This window comes from the organism of the source record quoted next, unplaced genomic scaffold (genome assembly GCF_019419815.1).
Source record: "Pyrus x bretschneideri cultivar Hongxiangsu unplaced genomic scaffold, Pyrus_bretschneideri_v1 Contig40, whole genome shotgun sequence".
Lineage (NCBI taxonomy): Eukaryota > Viridiplantae > Streptophyta > Magnoliopsida > Rosales > Rosaceae > Pyrus > Pyrus x bretschneideri.
Genome location: NW_025999724.1, coordinates 3,802,085 through 3,816,354, shown reverse-complemented (window position 1 = coordinate 3,816,354; position 14,270 = coordinate 3,802,085). Strand labels below are relative to the sequence as shown.

General features: G+C 37.1%; 2 protein-coding genes across 6 annotated transcripts; one reads left to right on the top strand and one right to left on the bottom strand.

The window, feature by feature from the left end:
• Positions 1 to 2,188: 2,188 nt before the first annotated feature.
• LOC103932523 lies at positions 2,189 to 5,395 on the top strand. Of its 2 annotated transcripts, none has more exons than XM_009342150.2 (6): positions 2,189 to 2,342; positions 3,219 to 3,926; positions 4,147 to 4,205; positions 4,343 to 4,471; positions 4,615 to 4,750; positions 4,873 to 5,395. In XM_009342150.2, the coding sequence occupies exons 2-6, from the start codon at positions 3,225 to 3,227 to the stop codon at positions 5,191 to 5,193; spliced, it is 1,347 nt and encodes a 448-aa protein (XP_009340425.2). In that variant the 5' UTR covers positions 2,189 to 2,342; positions 3,219 to 3,224; the 3' UTR covers positions 5,194 to 5,395. The 2 variants fall into 2 exon arrangements, with proteins under 2 accessions (XP_009340425.2, XP_009340423.2); XM_009342148.3 differs by lacking the exon at positions 2,189 to 2,342 and adding an exon at positions 2,349 to 2,792.
• A 53-nt stretch (positions 5,396 to 5,448) lies between these two features.
• Positions 5,449 to 11,222, bottom strand: LOC125469096 (beta-amylase 7-like). Of its 4 annotated transcripts, XM_048566028.1 has the most exons (11): positions 10,618 to 11,213; positions 9,745 to 10,343; positions 9,129 to 9,413; positions 8,550 to 8,627; positions 8,138 to 8,341; positions 7,643 to 7,837; positions 7,244 to 7,408; positions 6,902 to 7,162; positions 6,376 to 6,594; positions 5,960 to 6,179; positions 5,449 to 5,743 (listed from the first exon to the last, which is right to left on the bottom strand). In XM_048566028.1, exons 2-11 carry the CDS (start codon positions 10,192 to 10,194, stop codon positions 5,709 to 5,711), a joined length of 2,112 nt encoding a protein of 703 aa, XP_048421985.1. In that variant the 5' UTR covers positions 10,195 to 10,343; positions 10,618 to 11,213; the 3' UTR covers positions 5,449 to 5,708. The 4 variants fall into 4 exon arrangements, with proteins under 4 accessions (XP_048421985.1, XP_048421983.1, XP_048421984.1 ...); XM_048566026.1 differs by having other exon boundaries at positions 5,449 to 6,179; positions 10,618 to 11,218; XM_048566027.1 differs by lacking the exon at positions 10,618 to 11,213 and adding an exon at positions 10,431 to 10,594 and having other exon boundaries at positions 5,449 to 6,179.
• Between the last annotated feature and the right edge of the window lie 3,048 nt (positions 11,223 to 14,270).

Here is a 14,270-nt window from a genome sequence, read left to right as displayed (position 1 = left end):
GGGGAGCCTCTGAAGCAGAGGAACGGAGCTCAGGAACTCAAGTACTGCAAAATGCACACACACATAGAGAAGCATGCTCAGCGATTGAGTAGACAAAATCGAAATTAGGGTTCTTTGCGACGAACCTGATTCCGAGTCCATGGTGTGAAATCGGCGAAGTTTGAAGTAGTTTGCCGATCGTTTCACCCGCGAAAATGGACAGAGATGGATTTGATTGGCCAGACAAAGCGGGTTGCTATATACAGTTGATGGTTACGGATCTGATGGGTCGCGGTGTTTTCGTAAAATGTGTTCATTTCTGTGCTAGGGAAAAATGATAGGAAAACGGAGAGTAATGTTATTTTTATTATAATTTTATATCATATTTTTTTTATCATATTAGATGACAGGTGAGTTAGACAAGTTACATTATTTAATTTTAATTTTTTTATTAATTAAAACACTTAAATAATTTTAAGTGGTAGAAGAAAACTTATCGTATACCACAATCATCATTTAATTAACAATCTTTTTATTAATTATTGATTAATATTTTGAAATTAAATACTAATTAATTTAGATAATGTAACTGTGTACATCAGATATTATCTAAAATAGTATATAATTATGATATAAAAATACGATAAGAATAACAGTATTGCAAAACAGATGATGGACCGGTCCCTACTTGATTATTGCTATTTCCGAGGCCGGAGAAAATGACTATGACGTCATTCATGGAAACTTGTTGGCTTCTTTCTAATTTATTTAAAAATTTTCACATTTCATATTGTAATCTAGCATTCTTCTTCATTTGAAAGTTCTTAAGTTCGAATATCGTGGATAGTGAATTTGATACCAAATTAGATTGTTCATTATGTAGTTTAATTAGCCGAACTCTCCATACTCTTAGTATAAAATATATGATTGTATACAAAAAAAAGGAAAAAAAATCTGGAGTTTCTGATGAATTGTATAATTTGATTTAGATGATCTTTTTTCTCCATGGTTGCAAACGATCTCAGATCAAATGAACTATTTTTTACCAACGTTTTGAATCAAATAAATAACGAATGATTTCATTTTATAACAGAGCCAATTATATAACTTGAATGAGAGAGGCAAGGAAACAAACAACAATAACAACCAAACAAACAATCATACACCTCTCACTGGATGCTCATTCTTCATCAGAAACTTCGAATACAATTCCTTACAACTTTGATCTCATCTACTAGATGACCATTCACTCCTCTATCAGCTTCTTCATCTAGAAGAAAATTCTTAAAAAATTATTCACAAGCACTTTTTTATGACATGTTTTTTTTAATCTTGTAGTCGAAATAAAGTTGAAATATTATGCATTCCAATTTACGCATGTGTTTACTAATTAATATTATAATTTATATAATGAAAACGCAAGTGAAAGTTACGCAATATTACCTTCTATAGATGAGAGAAATACATTTGGGATATGAAGAAAAGTCAAAATTTATAAATTAATAGCACAAACAAAAAAATTAAAAATTTCGAAATTTCTTGTGGAAAAAAATTACACTTTGAACTATTTAATAGGGAATCAGTAACAATTTTGCACAAAAACAATCTGAATGGTTAAGTTGATATATCAAGTTAACCACCATTTTCTCCACGTGACACTTCATGTTCTCATCGTTTGCTTACATAAAAATTGGTGTCATGAATTTATGTATGTAGCCCATTGTTGAAGATGAGGTTTTATTATTTTTGAGCTATATTATGGAATTTGGCCCCTGTCTATGTCTTCCGAACCAATTGGCTAACTCACATTAATTGCAGGCCCTTGTCATATCATGTCTCAAGCATCCCATAATTAACTTTATCCAATGAGAACTCGTTTAGAAGTGCATTTAAAATAAATAAATATATTTTTTGTGAATATTTTTCAAATTGATCTTTAATAAAAATTCAAGTGTATCTTGAAAAAGTACTTTAAATGCTTCTTACAAAAAACACATATATGTAATTTCTTTCAAAAAGACCCAAAATCAATTTCTCTAAAATCGTTTTCAGTTATTTTAAAAATATTATTAAACGATCATTGAGTTTGCTAACGTATACATTCCGAAGGATGACATTATCCCTTCATGTTGGAGATGGCCTCACTCACCCTACTTGCGCTCGAATTTCAAACCACAAAACCTAAGATTAGCCAAGGCCCAATCATCATTCAAAAGAAAATTATAGAAATTGAAAGAAAAAATAAATAAAAAATAAAAATAAAAAGCGAGTGATTAGAGGTCATACAAGGGAGTTGAGGAATAAAAGCATTTCCGAGAGTAGATTCTTGAAGCTAACTGAAAAGAAATGAGTTTGACCTGCAGGTACGACCTCTAGCCCAGCACAAACTCTACATTCCTCCATCTCTCTTCTCTCTTCTCTGTGTCTGTATCTGTATTCTCTAATCTTTTATTTTAAATTCATACATACAGATGTATAATACAAGTCCTCTACTTCTCACTAGTACCGCAATCCATATTTAGCACAGTAGAGATTCCCAGTTTTCTAATCCCAATCCCTAAAACCCTATTCAAGGAATCCCATCTTCTTAATCCATAAATATTCCATTTCATATTTCCAGAACTGGGTTTTGGCTAATTGATGATCCTCTGTGGTGGGTTTTCTGGAAGAACCTTAAAAGCATGAATCCTTAGTCTGTACTCCCTATTACAAAATTTCAGAACATGGGTTTTGTTCAGTCCCAGTTTTCCACATATGGGGTTTGAATCCTTTGATCCATATTGGAAGCTCATGCACTTTGAGCTTTAATTCATGTAATATTTCTGATACTTGATTCATCCATTTAGTTCCTGCTTAACTGTTGATGTTTTAGTAAAGAATGTTTCTTTGTTTAATTTATTAGTAGAAATTGAAATTTGATACCATAATCCGCTTGACAACCTTGAACTTTGGGCATCTTAGTTCCCAGTTTTGTTTGTTCAGTTGGTATCCGGATATATTTTCTGTCAATCTGCTCTGAAATTCAACTATATTTTAGAACCCAGGTGATTTTTCACACAAATATAGTGTTCAATTTCGCATTTATAATTTGCTTCAATCTATACCCAAATGTGTAGCTGTTGAACTGTGCCAACCCAACGCAGTAATTGTTTGCTTAGTTTCAATGTTGTAATGGTTTGCTTACTAGTTTTTCGTGATTTCGCATCGAGTTCTTGATATTTGCTTACATTGCTTCGTAGGCGTCCATGTCAATCTGCTGTGGGATTCCTATCCTTGAGTCTGTATACTGTCTGGCATGTGCCCGCTGGGTGTGGCTGAAATGCCTCTACACTGCAGGGCGGGAAAGTGAAAACTGGGGTCTGGCTACTGCAGAAGAATTTGAGCCTATCCCTCGTTTTTGTCGCCTAATTCTAGCCGTCTATGAGGAAGATCTTCGTAATCCTCTTTGGGCACCCCCCGGAGGTTATGGCCTTAATCCTGATTGGGTTATCTTACGGAAAGACTATGAAGAAACCCTTGGCCGCGTTCCTCCGTACTTTATATATCTTGATCACGATCATTCTGATATAGTCTTAGCAGTTAGGGGACTCAATTTAGCTAAGGAAAATGATTATGCAGTTATGCTCGACAACAAACTTGGGCAGACAAAATTTGACGGTGGGTATGTCCACAATGGGCTGTTGAAGGCAGCAGAGTGGTTGTTTGATACAGAGCGTGAAATATTGAGGGAATTGGTAATGAAACATCCGAATTATACCGTGACATTTACTGGACATTCCCTTGGGGCTGGTGTGGTGGCATTGATGACGCTAGTGGTGCTTCAGAATCTGAGTAAATTAGGAACTGAGAGGAAGAAGATTAGATGCTATGCTACGGCTCCTGCTAGATGCATGTCACTGAATCTGGCTGTGAGGTATGCAGATGTTATCAACTCTGTTGTACTTCAGGTTAGATTATGAGATTCCATTCTAGACATTTGCTTTTTGTTCCTCGTAAAATAGTGGATATTTGCGCGATTTAATTCATTGCCTATGTTTTCTGGTGAAAATTAGCCAAAAGGCCGGCCACATAAATTGAATCAATGTTTTTCCCAGGGATTAGTATGCTTTTTGCCGATGGGTGATTATAGGTCCTCAGTGTTCTAATGTGGTTGTTATAATGAACCAGGATGATTTCTTACCTCGGATAACAACTGCTTTGGATAACTTGTTCAAATCACTTTTCTGGTAAAACATAGTACGTTTTTTTTTCGAACTTTCTTGCATTTGATAATTCATTGCAATGTATTACTGATATAATTTAGATTGTACCTGTGTTATCCTGCTGATATTCTAAATGAGGTTGCTTTCCTTCGTCTGCACAGTTTGCCATGTTTTCTTTGCACAATGTGCTTGAAGGAGACATGCACACTGGAACAGAAGATGCTTACTGATCCAAAGAGATTATATGCACCTGGCCGTCTCTATCACATTGTTGAACGAAAGCCCTTCAGGTATTTTAGGATGTTATGATATTTCAATTTCATTGCATTTCGATTGTGTTGTTAGATTTCAAATTGCATCGGCATGATGTGTTAACTGCTGGGGTAGGAATAGATTGAATTACGGGCTCTGATTGGGAGCTTACTGGTTGCAGATTTGAAAGGTTTCCGCCAGTGGTGAAAACAGCGGTTCCTGTGGATGGGCGGTTTGAGCACATAGTTCTTTCTTGCAATGTTACTTCTGACCATGCCATAATTTGGATAGAGAGAGAAGCACAAAAGGCTTTTGATGTTAGTCCTTAAATCCCCCATTACGTTTCAAATTTCTTTAAGATTTAATGATAATCCCACCTAGATCTGAGATTCGTGTCCTTGTGGTTGTAACGATATATTTGTTTTTCCCATGATATCAGTTAATGGTTGAGAACGACAGAATTATGGAAGTTCCGGCAAAGCAGAGGATGGAGCGACAAGTTTCCCTTGTTCGTGAACACAGCCAGGAGCACAAGGCAGCTCTTCGGAGAGCTGTAGCTTTGAATATCCCACATGCCTACTCTGATTCGCAGTATGGCACGTTTGCATTCATTGAAACTTTAGAGGGGGAGAATTCTGGAGGATTGAGTGGGGGAACTCCTTGTAAGGCATCATTCAAGAAAAGGAGGGAAAGCTGGGATAATTTCGTCGAGCGGCTTTTCGATGTTGATGAGTCCGGTGACATGGTGTTCAAGAAGTAATAACCACGCCGAGAAAAGTAATTCTTTGATTCTTGTGAAGCATCCTCCATTGGGAAGTTCATGATTGTGTTTAGATTGATGTTGGTGAGAGGGAATGAGAGGCAGTACATGAAAGTGAAGCTGTGCATAAAACGTTGCGCTGCCATGTCATCGCTGATCGTATAAAAACCTCAATGATTATATTGAAGTCATCTGTGCTCAAGATATTGTTGATTGCCTTTCATTGCAAATATCATAAGGGAGGCCGGCGGCCAATGGCTGCTAATGGTGGAGAAAGATGCAATTTCTGCAAGCAATGTTTTCTAAAAGCTATGAGGATTTTACATTTAAATTACTTTTACATATCAATCGCGATCGCTGTTCGAGTACAAAATAGTTGAATCTCGTCGTTAGCCGCTGTCCTATCGACTAGTAAATTTTCATTTTTCCTCTAAGAAAAGAAGATAATACACTAAACTGGACAACCCTCTTCATTCAAGAGGAATTAATAAAGCACTATCTGGGGATACTTCATTCTACTTGCTATATACTTGGTCAACAACAGCTTCCCCTGCAGTGAAATTCATAGTTACAACTCATGCCGAATCCAGAAAACACGCGGCGACAAATATGTGAACTGATTCTGATTTTTATGTATTTTCGTTCTCCAATGTGGAGCAGTGTTTATATACGGAGATACTGTTGTTGGCATTTTCCATATTCTGGTACTAGATCAATAACGCATCAAATTGAATCAACAATAAAGCAGTGGTAAAGGCTGTCTTACCGTGCATTCTCTTAACGAATCGTTCAAATTCCATGAAGTTGTCTCTTTCCATTAGAAGTGGACTGAGCCTAAGGTAGGTAAAAGATGACAAATGCCTTCCATCTGGATCAGTCAAGGGCTTGGCATTATCCAATATCTTGTTGTAGCTGATACGATCATGACAAGCAAGAGCGTTCTCACTAGAAACCGGTAAGCAAACATCCCACGCAGCATTCAGCACCTGAAATAGGAGTTTACAATGTTAAATGTCCAAAGATTTCACAACGTAAATGCATATACTTTTCAATTTAGGGTACTATTTTTCGCAATGAATCCCAGTGAATTCCAATACAGACGGATTCTTAAGTGCTGAAGCTTGGATCAGAAAAGGCCACTTTAGAGTACACAAGGAGGTTTCAGATAAATTTGATGCTTACTTGCCAAAATAAACCCTCAGAATCTCCCAGTGCCTCTTTGAAATCTTCATGCTGGTCTAACATGTGCAATTCAGTACATGCTAAGCTTAAATTAGCTTCATGCTTCTTTAGCATCGTCACAATTGGAGAATAACCATCACGGTTGCATGGATTATAGAAGCCCGCAGTCAACTCAGCCGCATGACTGACCGTCTTGTACCACCAGTGAAGACCTGATAGCTGCTTAACAATTAAAATATAGCAAACTGACCGATCAATCCATAACTAGCCAAATTACTTCTAAGGTTGCAAAACTTTCAACACTCAACAATATTAGGCCTGCATAACAATCTTCATATGTTCTAGATTAAAACTTGAAACTTCAAATTCAACATGGATGGTTTTGCCTTCGGTATTATTTGAATTCTTTGGCCACATCTTCAAAGTAAGCTCCTAATTCATTTTTCTATGGATTTTATCTTTTTCAAATATCAGATTTCAAAAATTCATCTTTCGTGTATGTTCAAAATGATTGAAGCTAACTCACCTTTGCAGCAATGCAGGTTCCGTTGAAAGTTAACTTTGCTAGAGAAAGCACCCGATCACCATGATCAACTAAAACTCGAGAGTACCAATTAAGGAAGAACCTGCCATAGTAGCCATCATAATCACCGCCTTCGGAAAAGAAACCGGTATCATTTGGCTGGGAATTATAAGAACCTGCATTATCTGGACCTCTACCCCAGAAGGAGTGTCCCCTTGCTTCTGCAGCCTTCCTCAAACTTTTCAGCAAATACTGATCATCACACTGCAATTTTTTAAACGCTCAGGCTGAGGAAATACAGACTCATTCACTTGTAAACTGATATAACATTATTCAGCAAGTTACCTGAAATTCACCGACACCGGGATATCGCCAACCATGCTTTACAGGACAAGATGGGTATCGCAATTCCCCACAAGGACCTAGTCCAACTTGAATCATGGAGATGCTACCATTTTTAAAGTACTCGTCAAACTCTACACGGAAGCTTCTCATGCAGCCAAAGTATACCTATATCAGTTAAAAATTAGCATTTTGACACCGAGTATATAGGACTACCCTTAAAAAATGGTACAATAATACTGAACGGCATTCTGTATATGGCATTAATGAAGTTTTCCACAGAAAAAGAAATATATAGATTAATAGGTGCTAATGGTTTGACATACAAAGAGTTCAATTACCACCAATTTTAATTGCAAGCAGAAAGATTAAGGTATCATTCATCATATATGACTGCAATACCTCAACAGCCGTCCGGCCTCTTAAAACTCGTTCCTTGTCAATTCCCCATGAAAGGCATTCAGGATTACTTCTTCCCTCTCTATCAGTGAAAAATATGTCAGGGTTGCTTCTACCAATTTCAGCCACCCAATGAGGCAGTGGAATACATAAATCATCACCAACATTGCCTCCACATTCATGAAATGACATGACAACCTTAAATACAGAAGTTGCCCGTCAGACCCACAATAAATTTCAGACGAACTAACAAAACAAACCACGCCCAAATGATTACATAATCTCCAGACTTAGAGAGTGAATTCAGAGCATGAAAGGGAAGTGAGTTCCTTGGTTCCCACATTATAGAGAGAAAATCTCAAAACTTTGCCAAGCATTACAGGAAAACCATAGAAAGAATAAAAATGATAACAAAGATGGCAAAACAATTAACCACATGTGTTGTTTATAAGCCCACTGAAAAAGCTCTGCAAGTGAAAAAACATATATAAAACAGACCTGTAGCTTCAGCTTAAGCTCGCGCACCATTTGAAAGAGCCTCTTGTATCCATTCCAATTATACTCCTGTGGAGCATGTCCCTCTACTATTCCCCACCAGCAATCAACCATAACGCCATCTACATTAACTGATTTCAATACCCTTAGCTGCTTTAGTAGACCATCTGGATCAACCAGCTCACACTTCATGTTAATAACACCTAGCTGCCACCAAATAAAAGACATGATAAAGAGCATACAGATTAGAGACCAAGCTTAAAAACAACTGTTATTTATGAAGCAAAACTTGAACTCCTTGACATGGCAGCCTCTAATGCAAGATATAGAGTAGAAAAGTAAACATATTAAAAAACAGAAAACCAACAATTTAACTTGCATAGTAAAAGAATATTAGTAAAGTTACAGAACTCACTGGTAGCATTACATAAACCGGAATGTACGCAGTGCTGGAGAAATCACGTTCTTGTAACTTCAGGGGTATGTCAACAATCTACGAAAAAGAATTAATGTGCATTGAAGGACGTGACACAGCCCAACTTAGGAAGCAATAACTTACCATTCAAACTATTCATTACTACAAATTAGATGAACAATATGAAAAATAGTATTTCACTACTTATGGGGTCCTAGTAAATTGCAATGCAGCTATAAGCATAAATGAAGACAGTATAAATGCAGAATCGTGCCTCCATACATTTGCTAACAAAGGCTACTGTTCTTTGTGCTATTTAACCCATGATGTGATATGTGATAACAAAATTAACCAAGATGGTACAAAGAATGACCATATAAGAGAATTCAACACCTGCATACCAAAAGATATATCTGGAAACGCATACCACCACTGAAGTCTCAACAACAAATACATCACACATGATGCCATGCATGACGGAACACACAAAGCATGATGATATGGAATAAAACAATTTTGTGATGTTTTATATTTTGGTAGGCATAGAAACATAGACTGTTGAATTTCTCGTCCTAGTACCTGTTTGTAGCCAACATTATCCAAGGAGCCACCACTAAGAGGATGACTCTCTGTTTGACCTGCTCCATCTCCAACAATGGATGAACCTTGGGACTGAGCGCTTGAGGGGAGAACATAAGGCGATAAACTAGGCAAATAAACACCTTTGGTGTTGGAAGCATTAAGCTCCCCAGGGCTCTGATAGCCAGAAGTAACTCCTTTAAGGGAAGCAGGAGTACGTGGGGATACTATTTGGGATGATGATGAAGTCACTGCTGCAGAATTGACACCAGCCAGCCTTGGGCCCTGTAAAAGTTCAATATAAACATTTTGGATTTTTTCAGAAATTTGTTAGAAATGAGAATCACAATAAAATGCATTGAATGTCATCCACAGCCACATTAAGGAGGCCAAAACCAAACATGCACTCATGATCTAAGATCAGCCAGTGCATGACCCACATGAAGATCAATTTTTTCTTTTTATAGGAAGAAATCAATTTTAAACATTTCAGCGAACAAGTATGACATTAAAATCAACCAAATATGCAGTCATGTTCATAAATTTAAAAAATAAAAAAGCAAAAAAAAAATATTCAAAATAGGATGAACAAGCTTCTTCCTTGCGAGAGAAGTACCTGAGATTTTGAAGGAAATGTTGTTCCATCTGGAAGAACAACCCAGCCAGCTTCCCTAGCCAAAGCTGCAACTACATCATTGATATCAGCCCTAACTCTAAGATTATAATTTCCATGCCTCCGTAGCCCTGCTAAGATCCTCGCCGTGATTGCCCTGCGCTGCCGTTCTCTTAACTTGGTTCTCTCCTTCTCTTCCAGGGGTCTACACCTCCTAGCTCCTCCCCCTCCGGGAGTCCCCACTTGTTCTTGAAATTGATGATGCTGTTGTAAACGGTTATTATTATTACTTATTGTTGGCATTTCTCCATCAACCCCTGCCATCATTTGGGAGGCATCAACATGCTTCTCTCCATCTTCATCATCGCCACTGTCCTCTTCTTTCACATCCATCTCCATTTCTTCGTCATCATCTTCTTCACTTGTGATTAACTTCTGAAGACCCGTTTCCATAATTTATCCTACGCTTTAAACCTCCTGATTATCTTAGCTACTTGATCCTTCTATCATGAATGTAGAAACCATCACTGCTTAATTTCCCACATAACCACTTGAAGGAGTAGATTTTTCTCAACAATGCAGATACGATCCTGCTCAATTTTCTGTTAAAAATCGAAACTCTGAAAATTAGACATATCTCACATTAATAATTCTAGTATAGTTCAAAATTACAGAGACAAAGAACCTACTAAATTGATTGTTTACACCTATTTGGCTCTAATGAGGTTGACTTCTGCTCAAATTTTCTCAGCAGCCAAACAAGGCGCTTATTCTCTATTACTTTCCACACAAGTCACATACGAGAAAGCTTTTAAATTTTCTCAGAAGCCAAACATGACCACAAAGTAAACTTTTCCTTGTAGTGAACTAAATTACCTCCTAAAACCAGCTGGAACGGCCGAATTCTAGCAATTGACTCCACCTTGGCCGGAATTATCCATTTTCTCCTCGAATTCCACCTCATCGCCCTCACTCAGAGCTCCCACTCCCATTTTCCACCCGATCCATCTTCTATTCCCCCTTTCAGAAGCCCTAGCTGCTTCACCGGAATCCGTGCCCGAATTTTCCGGCGGCCGGAAATAAATAGTACGGCGTCGTCTCACGAGGAGTAGGGCGGGGCTCCGAAGGGAAAGACGGAGGGAGGGGGTCGGAGACGGGCGGCTCGGGTCGGGCGGGAGAGGGATGGGGAAGGAGAAGCGTGCGAGCATGCGAGGAGGGGGCGCTCACGCTCGGGGGATTGCCACGCGTGCGAGGTGCGAGCGTGTTTGGGGGAATTTGCTGGCACGAACGAGGCGTGTGGGCGTGCACTATGTGTGTGAGGTGAGCGAGTGAAACCATGCGGAACACGTGTGCGTCTCACGGTTCGGGCGTGAGTTGTGGCACGTGTCGCACGTGCTGAGAGCGTGGACTTGGGTAGATCAAGAGCACGAGATATGGGTCCTGATGTGTGGTGGTGGATCACGTGAACTTTGTGTCTTTGCGCACTTGCACATCCTTTGGAAATATTGCCTGAATTATATTTCTTCTTTGTATTTTAAATACCTTCTACAGTGATAAATAAGTTATTGGGCATTCTTTTAAAGGAAAACTAATGAAAATGATTTGAAAACTTTGAATTTTAACAATAAAAACAAAATAAAAAGTAAAATGAATAGTACCATGTTTGACTTTTTAGTGTAAAAATGTGATTTTTTGTTAAAGTGAACAGTACCGTAGCTTTTCGTTAAAACTCCCTTCTTTTAATGGTTTCAATACCTGCGGATTATTAACATTATTTTTTTTGGAGAATTTTAATAAATTCCAAAATTCATTTCGTCATCCCGTAGCGACAACCGTCTTTTTAATTGGTATTGTAGTAGCCCTTTGGTTGGGTATTGCAAGATAGTTGCAACTTCCAAGACATGTCGTGAAAATGAATGTTAAAGACTCTTCCGCTATTTACTTGTAGCGAACAATTATAAGTCGTCGATAATAATGTTGGAGGATGAAGACGGATGATTGTCATTTTTGAAAACTAATGTCGTGAAAGTGAATGTTAATGACTCTCTGGTGTTTACTTGTCACGAACAATTATCAATCGTTAATTATAATGTTTTGAGGATGAAGATAGATGATTGTCATTTTTGAAAACTAATGTCGTGAAAGTGAACAATCATCAGTCGTTGATTATAATGTTTAAGGAGGAGGACAGACGATGGTCACTTTGAAAAATAAGAGGAAATTGTAGTCTTGATCCCTTAACTAAAAATCCATGACCACTATTCTCTTAATTCATCAAAATGAGTATCTATGGTCATTTGCGTCAACTCTGTTAAAACTTTCATCAAAATGAGTCATGTGTCACACACATGAGGCTGAATGAAGGGGCAAATATAGAAAACCAAATGAAAAAAAATTGTAGCAATGGTCCCTCAATTTTAACCCAATTTGAGAAATGGTTCCTCCACTTTAACCAATTGGAGCAACACGGTTCCTAAACTTTAACTCACTCGTAGCAATAGTCCTTCCAACATGAGTCATTTTGACTTAATTCTGATGGAGTTGACGAAAAGTACTATAACTGCACGTTTTGATGAGTTAAGGGACCAATGTTTATGAATTTTTAGTTAAGGAACCATTGCTACAATTTTCTTGAAAAATAATTTAGAAAACGAATGAAAAATAACTATTTTGAAGTGTTAAGAACAATTATGCTCATCAAATGTTAGAAGAAACTATTATTGATATTCTAAAAATCTAATTTTGCACTCATCGCAAGAATATTTTTCTTTTTAATATAAAAAATTTATAGTGCATTATTAAATTTTTAGAGTGCTAATAATAATTCTCTTGTTAAATATAACGCCTTAAACTGGGAGATATAATAATTAAGTTTTAGGATGATTAGCATTTATCCTTCCCTTTGTTATATGGCATTTTAGGATGGAAGATTATTACTTGTAGATCATGATGTGCTATGGTTATGATTTTGAATCTTGTTAGAATTATTTTGTTTTCTTTACATTTCTAAATTGATTTAGGGCTCGTTTGGTTGTGCGATGACTGAAAGTGCTTTTAGAGAAAATATTTTTAGGTTCTAAAAGCACTCTAAGTGTCTTCTACAAGAAGCATTAATTATGTGCTTCTTCCAGGAAACACTTCAAGTGTTTTTCCAAGATTTACTAGTATCTTTACTGGATTGTTTCCAAAAATATTTTCACCAAAAAAGCTTTCAGTCATTTTAAAAACACATCCAAACAAGCTCTTGAGTTTCAGTTATGTAAATCGGCTTATCAGCCCATGATTTCCTTTTATGAACATTTATAGTCTTGACTCAGTCATGAAATGGTTACACTTAGTTTTTTGCTTTAGTTAATATTTTATTTCCACTTACAAACTTAGGCAAACACACTTTTTACAATTGATTCCAAGTCCTCGTTCAATCGAAGCATAAGAAAAAACTTAATTGAACCATAATCTCACTAGATGTATCTTCGTTTTGGTTAAGTTAGATTTAAGCGCAAACCAACCTTATTCCTAAGTAAACACCAACTATCTACTGTCACGCCTATTTTCTCTTTCTCTTGAGCCATCCAGTGGCAACGAGACCGAAAGCAACACTCAGAGCAAACCATGTGTTGAACCTAGTCAGGCTCTAATTGAGTTTTGACACCAACACCTTGAATGGATTTGTAATCCTCTTTACCTACTTGGGTTGAGTGCTTTGTAATCTTCCAAGAATCTTTCAATTCTTAATTCATTCAGCTTTTCCTTTTCCATGAGCGCCATATACCCGATATGCTGCAGTTGCCAGTAGCACAAGAAACAAAGAACCCAGGATTCCACCACTTGTAGCCAATCTTTTGCACATATATGTTGCCTTGCCTGTAAGATACAAAATCAGAGTACAGTCACTAATATTCTCATGATAATTGGTTAAATCCAGAGGAGCAACTTTTTGCATTTCTGGACTTTTATTCTAATTCACATGAAATCCAGGACAGGATGAAGTGTTTTCCTTTGTAATTGAGGATCAATAATGTAAGTTCCCAAAAACATACAAAAAAAAAAAAAAGAAAAGAAAAGAAAAAAAGGATCAATAATGTAATGTTCTGTGTATATCTTTATCCATATAACATTGTATCATTAGCTATCGTAACAGTGCACCGTTACATTTAAGTCCCTCTTTTATTACGCAAGTCAGTCCTACCATTGACCGACTGCCCGACATCATGGGCCTGGCTTTAACTTAGCATGACTTTTCCTCTTGAATATTTTTCAATATTGCAGCTTCACGGAGGGTGCTCTAGCCTCTAGCTCACGGCCAATGATTAGATTACTAATTAACATCAATTGGAGGTCCTACCACTTAGAAAGTTGACTTCTTTCTTTAATTGTCATAGTTATGTAGAATTTTCATCTCTTATTCTAATTGCGAACTTACATTCTCATTTCTCCCAAGACTTGAAAGTAAACACAAGAATATGACTTTTCTCCTAAAAATTCCACCCCTTATTTCAACTGGGAACTTGCACTCCCATTCCCTTGAC

What these genes read in the sequence shown, in the direction of transcription:
- LOC103932523 (XM_009342150.2), top strand. Translation starts at nt 3,225, where the DNA reads ATGTCAATCTGCTGTGGGATTCCTATCCTTGAGTCTGTATACTGTCTG. An exon ending in GTTGAACGAAAGCCCTTCAG is followed by an intron (nt 4,472 to 4,614) that starts GTATTTTAGGAT and finishes TACTGGTTGCAG; the next exon opens with ATTTGAAAGGTTTCCGCCAG. An exon ending in AAGCACAAAAGGCTTTTGAT is followed by an intron (nt 4,751 to 4,872) that starts GTTAGTCCTTAA and finishes CCATGATATCAG; the next exon opens with TTAATGGTTGAGAACGACAG.
- LOC125469096 (XM_048566026.1), bottom strand. Translation starts at nt 10,194, where the DNA reads ATGGAAACGGGTCTTCAGAAGTTAATCACAAGTGAAGAAGATGATGAC. An exon ending in ATAATGTTGGCTACAAACAG is followed by an intron (nt 8,628 to 9,128) that starts GTACTAGGACGA and finishes TCTTTTTCGTAG; the next exon opens with ATTGTTGACATACCCCTGAA. An exon ending in AGCTTAAGCTGAAGCTACAG is followed by an intron (nt 7,838 to 8,137) that starts GTCTGTTTTATA and finishes TCTGTATTTAAG; the next exon opens with GTTGTCATGTCATTTCATGA.